At 37.5% G+C, this 6,671-nt stretch overlaps 1 protein-coding gene across 1 annotated transcript in view; it reads right to left on the bottom strand.

The window, feature by feature from the left end:
• The window catches only part of kcnh2b (potassium voltage-gated channel, subfamily H (eag-related), member 2b), a 235,656-nt gene extending 229,934 nt beyond the window's left edge, over positions 1 to 5,722 (bottom strand). The window contains exon 1 of the mRNA XM_017433948.3: positions 4,891 to 5,722. Coding sequence (XP_017289437.1) covers positions 4,891 to 4,966 — 76 coding nt within the window. The 5' untranslated portion in view covers positions 4,967 to 5,722. The remainder of the gene's footprint in view (positions 1 to 4,890) is intronic.
• Positions 5,723 to 6,671: the final 949 nt, after the last annotated feature.

Below are 6,671 nucleotides of genomic sequence, written 5' to 3' on the forward strand. Positions count from 1 at the left end.
AATGTATGAATATAATATACAAGTTTCACTTTTTAAATGGAATTACTGAAATCAATCTACTTTTTCATGATATTCTAATTTTATGACCAGCACCTGTATGTTAATTTGTCTGCAGCATTAACAAATTATTTCATGAACCAGTGGATGGAGCTTTCAGAAAGTAATCACTGAATGTCCATCTAAAACTAATCTTTGAAGTTAACGTCATTCAAGATGGTAGCCAATTAACTCTAGGAAACAAAAAAATAGCTATAACTCTGCCACTTTTACAGATAATGTGCTAAGGCTTGGTGTGGTAGTAGTTAAGACTTATCCCCAACATATACTCAAAGTTCTAACCAATCACACAAGATCTGTTTTAAAAGCTTTACCATGAACTATTGGAGTCACCTGTGTCTGTCTCTTAACAACATATCTCAGAAACCACTGGAAAGATTTTAGTGAAACATTCAGTAAATAATCACTGGCTGTACATCTGCAACTGATTAACTTTTGGAGTCTACCCAATTTAAGATGGCCACCACAGCCAACTGAAATTAGGAAATGCAAAACTGCATTTTTGCATTTCCATTTCCATTTTGTATTCTGCATGAAACCATAAATAATACAGAATGACTGCAATTTTCTGCATGAATAAGAATATCTGACTTGAGGTTTTATAGTCTTATGCTGGTCTAGTGTCATTGAGACTATGTAGCTTGACAGTTTACTGAGAACACTTTAAATGGAGAAGTCTCTAGTTCTGTCCATATTAGGTTATTAGGAAACACAAAAGTAGCTACAATGCAGCAAATTCTACATACATGAATTACTGTCTATAGTGTGGTAGTAACTCAGCATAGGGTATGTTTGGAGGAATCCAGTGGAGACTTTCAGACCTAAGAACACTGTAGTGACTGTGACGTAAGGTGGTGACAAAGAATAATGAAGAAGAAGGACTACCTCCAATGTCTTTTAACTCATTTCAGATCAACAGCTATATGGTTGAAACACGATTAAATGTTCCAACAGAACAATGATCTCAAACATGCATCAAAACTGGAGAACTCACAGCAAGTCATTCATAACTCTTTCATATTTTTGTGCGCACACATTGCCTAAAACAAACCTGAGATTGTCTCCTGAATAATTATCTAAAGTATTATGATCTTACTATACCATTTAAGAAACTGCAGTATCTCAGAAGCTGTGTTTGGATGTTTGCTTTGCCATAATGACTGCTTGGCTACAAGCATGAAAACACACACCGGGCTCTGCCTGCCATTAACACCTGTTTACTCAACTAACAAAAAACTGAGGATGGAGCTCAAGTTTCCATGATGTAGAGTAGTAAGATTAGTGTTAGTGAGTCAGTGGTGTGTACAAGATAATCAATAATAGAACAGAGGAAATAATGAGCAATGCAATCAGTTAAAAATCAATAAACTAATTTGGCATGTGTGAGGAGATTTACCCTGATGATAGTGTCCACTACTTTATTACCTACATTCACCATCAGCAGTATGTTTTACTGAACTGAACAACCTGGTTTCACAATATAACATGAAATGATCAGATAATAATAATAATAATAATAATAATAATAATAATAATAATAATAATAATAATAATGCCTATGTACTGCATTCCAGCAGAGGATTTGGCTTGAAAATCCAGAAAAACCATTCACTCAATATTTACAGAGCATGTTTTCATGCAATCTAAGGCATTTTCCTAATATTAAAGGGATAGTCTGGAGATTTTTGATATGTTCTGTTAGAACCATGTCAGCTGTGACATCAGTCAAATAACATGATGCATAAAGAAAAGGGCTGAAGTCGTCCAATAGACAAGGCAGAAGAATAAGCTAAGAAGCTAATATTGAACCTATTAGCTAATATTAAACCACTTCACGTTTGCATGACACTGTTTGTTTAGTTTGTGGCTGTTTTCTCAATGGAACGATGTCCGTGGTACTATGTGGATGTCTGTGTGCAGAGCATAGAAAGACCATGTTCATGCAGATGGTGCCAAGGCTGCTAAATGTATCAGTCTGCCTGATCAGCACTGGTCAGTCAAAACTTTACTGAACTCCCAGCCGACCAATACATTCAGCAGCATCATAACACAAACATTTAGATGGTCATGCAAGAAATCAGTTTTTGTACAGCTTTAAACTGTTCTCAATAAAAGTGCAGGGGATTTTGTTTAAAAGAAAAATATAATAACGTAACATTTATTCTTGATAAAGTGGATCAAACAGCTCTGGTGTGAAAGCGCCCAAAGCATTCTGTATGTATTCCAATGACACAGTCTGGAGTCGAGACTTGTCACCCATTAAAATCATCTGGAAGCTGGGTGGCCATAAACTGTTTGCTTCACCATAAACGCTGTGTGGCCACAGGTATAAAACCCCACACCAAACTCTTCCTATTAAAAACACCTGTCCCACCAACTGTAGAAAACAGGAAATAGTTTCTGTCATGTGGATGGGATCAAAAAGTGAGGATAGGATGATCAGTAATAGAACTGAAGATATACTGCTTGAGATATGCATTTGACCTTAGCTGATTTGATCAGTTTAAACTCTAGTGGCTTTTTAATTGATGCATTTGTTAAGTAGTGAACAGTTCCTAATAAGCATGCATCTTGTGTTTTTATTGCATATAGACAAGCACAGATACCAAGAAAGAAACAGAAAATGTTTCCCTTCCAAAACTACAGAAATTGATGTCTTCAGTTCCCAAATACATCCATATTCCACATTTAGTTTTCTGTCTTTTCAGAATTTTCAATTTGATAAAAGGGTTTCCATATGTTTTATATTATTGTGATCTTTATTTGACTACCTTTATTTTTTCTTTCTTTTATTTTCATTTTGAACAGTTAAAATTTCAACAAAACAAACAAACTAAAAAACATATTTAAAAATGTAGGTATTTCCACCAAAATATTCTGTAAACAAAACAAAAGGGTTCAAAAAGGGAGCAGGAAGAAACAATAGCTTAAACCTTTCACATATGCCTTTGTCTCGTAAACAATAATCCATCCCACCAGGAAAGTGCCTTCCACTTGCTGCTGAGAAGAAACACTGAAATGTTGATCATGGTGCAATGAGTCCCCAGTGTGCAGCACAGAACGTTAGCCTTTGAGTTATTCAGAGGTAATATTAAAAACAGAAGGATTTAAACTTAGCTGCATTTGTGCAGAGCTGTTTTTCTTCAATGTGCCAGGAAACAGGAGAGATACTTTGATTGATTTTACCTGTGGTGTCTTGTCTGAGGCTGGGATATATCACCTAGTTCTTGATTATAAAGTCTTCAGGTGTTTAGAAAAGTAGTCTCTTTAGCTCACATGTACAGCTTTATTTTATAAGGCCTTGGATAAAGAAATTGTTGTTTAGATTTCATTAATAAACTTGCAAATTATGTGTTTTTATTGATGCAGAATCTTCTTGTTTCCCATCACACCAAAGCTCACATTGATCTCAGCATCTTTATCAACCTTGAGGTTAGTCAATGGTGGAAACGTGCCATTTGTGACAACTCAGGCACATTTAAATTTGAATCTTATTCTCAACACACCTGATGTAAATCAATGGGGGTGATTAAGAGGCTTCTGCAGACAATGAAGAGGTCATTTAACCATTAAATCAGGGGTGTTGGAGCAGAGAAACAAGTAAAACATGCAGGATAGTGTCCCTTTAGGACCAGGATTGCCCACCCCTGCTCTAGAAATAGAAACATGAAAAAAAATGCATCTCTAATAAAGTGATGCCTGCACATATTAGAATGTAAACAGTGTCAAGCAACTACAGATTTTGATTAAATTTTAAAATAGCAGCTATATTCTCTTTTGTAGCTTCAAACTTGATGAAATATTGAGAAAGAATATTGTGACATTGAACTGTTTATCAGGGCAAAGAAGACAAAATGTGTTACAAAGAATATCTAATTTGACATGATTGATTGTTCTTCCCTTCCAAAAACATTTAAGTGTTTAGCAGGTTGCACATATGGCTATCAGGGGGTGGCATCAAGATAAAACTGATTGTTATTTTTGTAAGCTAAATATTGCCTAGTATCATCAAAACATTGGGGTATCATTGGGGATGATATTCATCTTCTACCATACCAAAGTTTAGCTCAGTATCCTTAAAACTTTGATTTCCACCCAACCAGAACTATACTATACTAAACTATACTATACTATACTATACTATACTATACTATACTATACTATACTATACTATACTATAGAACTATACTATATTTTGATGGAATGGGATGAGATTTACAGTATTTAAAGTGTAATTGGACGTTATAAAAAGACTAAATTCACTTTAACATTGGTTTTCTTTTTCAAACTAAAAGGATGATGCAACTATACAGTTTATTAAAAACAGTTTATATTAACAACTGCATATGCTGATGATTACTTTTTAAAATAAATGTTGGTTTATATAATAAATCTTAAATTATCTGTGGTTTTACATAGTGTTGATGGTAATGCAGAAGGCATTCTTTTCTATTGCAACAGTGGCATATTGAAAATAAAGTAAAAAACATGAGGAAACTGCCAACCCTTCTGCCAGTGTTTTATTCCTAGTTTACTTACAGCAATGTACTGTACTGTAATTTACTGGATTCCTTCACTAGAGTCACATACTGTCAAACTAATTTTCACATTAGTACTGTAAAATCACCAGCACAATATTGGTAACCCTGCTGACAGTAACTTACTGTTAACATTCAAGGCATTTTTTAGGGTGATGGTAATTCAGAAGGCAAATTCTATCTGATAGCCTGCATCATTCCATTTTGGAGCTGCTCATAAATTATTAAATACCTCTGGGTTGGGGTGGTCCAATGACACATAAACTGATTTTGAGAAAGAAAACTTTGATCTTACTTTGACTGTCAAATTTCCTTATGATGGTGTCCAGGAAAGTGTTCTGTGGAGCCACATGGCCCCTCCGCACAGGCATCCTTGTTGCTGAGCTCTGGAAGAGTCCAGGACCAGGACCTTTACCAGCAGCCTCTCACTCCCCAGGTTCGGTGGAAGCTCTCCCTGTTCAGACAGGCAGATAGAGTGGGCAGAGGTCTGGAACTGTCTCTGGAGCCTGCAGGGGTGGGGACACCTGTCCAGTCTCACACTGGATGGAGCGCAGGAGAGCTATCATCTTGCGCGTCAGTCTGCTGCCGGGAGGCGGAATGGACGCTGAGCGTCGTTTGAGCCATCTTTAGGGGACTGCGCGCTTCTTTTTACCTGTTTGTTTCTCTCTGAAGCTTCGTGTGTCTGACTTAGGAGAGGAACGCGACGAGGATGGTTAGAAGACAGCTTGGCTCGTCCCAGATCTGTGCTTCAGGAGCTTGTTGTGTGTATCTTTGTCCTCCTCACTGTGCGAGCTGCCGGATGACTTCAGCTCCCCTGGCGTCTAGCTGCGCGTCGTTTAACCCTTTCCTGTTAATAATCCACATTTATCTCATTCAGGAAATGAACCCCAACAAAAAGCACTTTCAGGCTGCAGGTCCATCAGATGAGACACAAACACATCTTTACCATCCACAGAGGTGAGGACGTGATGCAGCTTCGGTTTCCCCACACCCACTGTGCTCTCCTGACTCTCTGCGATATGTTGCCATTTACCCACAAAAACCAACAAAACCCTTCCGCTCAGCAGAAGCTTGTCTTTCTCCCCAGGAAAAAGCAGCAGGACGACAAGGCTTGCTGTGGCCGCTGATGCAGAAATGCTCTATCAGGGATGGACGGGGATTCACCACTCAGCCTGCTCATCTACGTCACTCCGCCGGGGTTCCCCGTTCCATGGTGCTGGGGTTGGTGCCTTCACGCTCTGTAGGAAATTGTAGTATTTTGCTTGTGCGCTGTCGCAGGACAGACCGATACTGTTTACACCTCTTCAATTAAAGGCCTTGAAAGAGAAGATATCGCCCACCACCTTGCAGCCCAGTTATAGACTAAAACCATCTGATGTCAAGAAGGAACAGAGTTGGAGGCTTTTTGGTCAACCCTGGTAAAATACATTATGATGGATCTGGTGATATTGAGAGATCTGTGGATATGAGTTAGCACTTAGAAAATGGTTTGGGATGACTCTAAACTACTACCACACCAACATCCAGGGGCGTCACTAGGTTTTAAGGACAAGGGGGGCTTAGCCCCCAGGAGATGCACAGGATGTGAGCAAACGTAGTGGGCGAGAACAAAATTTCTAAAACAGCTAACAAAACCTGAGTTGCTTTTCCACATTTTTGGACACATTTAACAGATATCTTACTGTGTAAACGTTTTAACAACCAATTATATTTTTATTCAGAACATCAACAAACAGGAAATATGTTTACAGTTTTAACAAGAAAAATGAACATTATTTTTTTATTTTATTATTTTGTGAATTGAATATTACTATACTGTATTAAATGCCAGCTAATGTACACTATAATGTTTGGTGCTGGTGTATACCCAGTTATGAAGTCTAACTGTGACTTTATATATTATATAAAATTTCTCAGTTATTCCACAGCAGTGATTTAGATTAACTGACACAAGAATGCTTCTGTAGAAAATATGAACAAGTGGAATGGATTTGATAACGACGCACCAAAGAGGATCTCTACCTTACACTGTAAAGAAAAAGAAAACTGACAGATTTATGATCATATATTTGAGTT

Source organism: Kryptolebias marmoratus, linkage group LG21, assembly GCF_001649575.2.
Source record: "Kryptolebias marmoratus isolate JLee-2015 linkage group LG21, ASM164957v2, whole genome shotgun sequence".
In the NCBI taxonomy this organism is placed as follows: domain Eukaryota; kingdom Metazoa; phylum Chordata; class Actinopteri; order Cyprinodontiformes; family Rivulidae; genus Kryptolebias; species Kryptolebias marmoratus.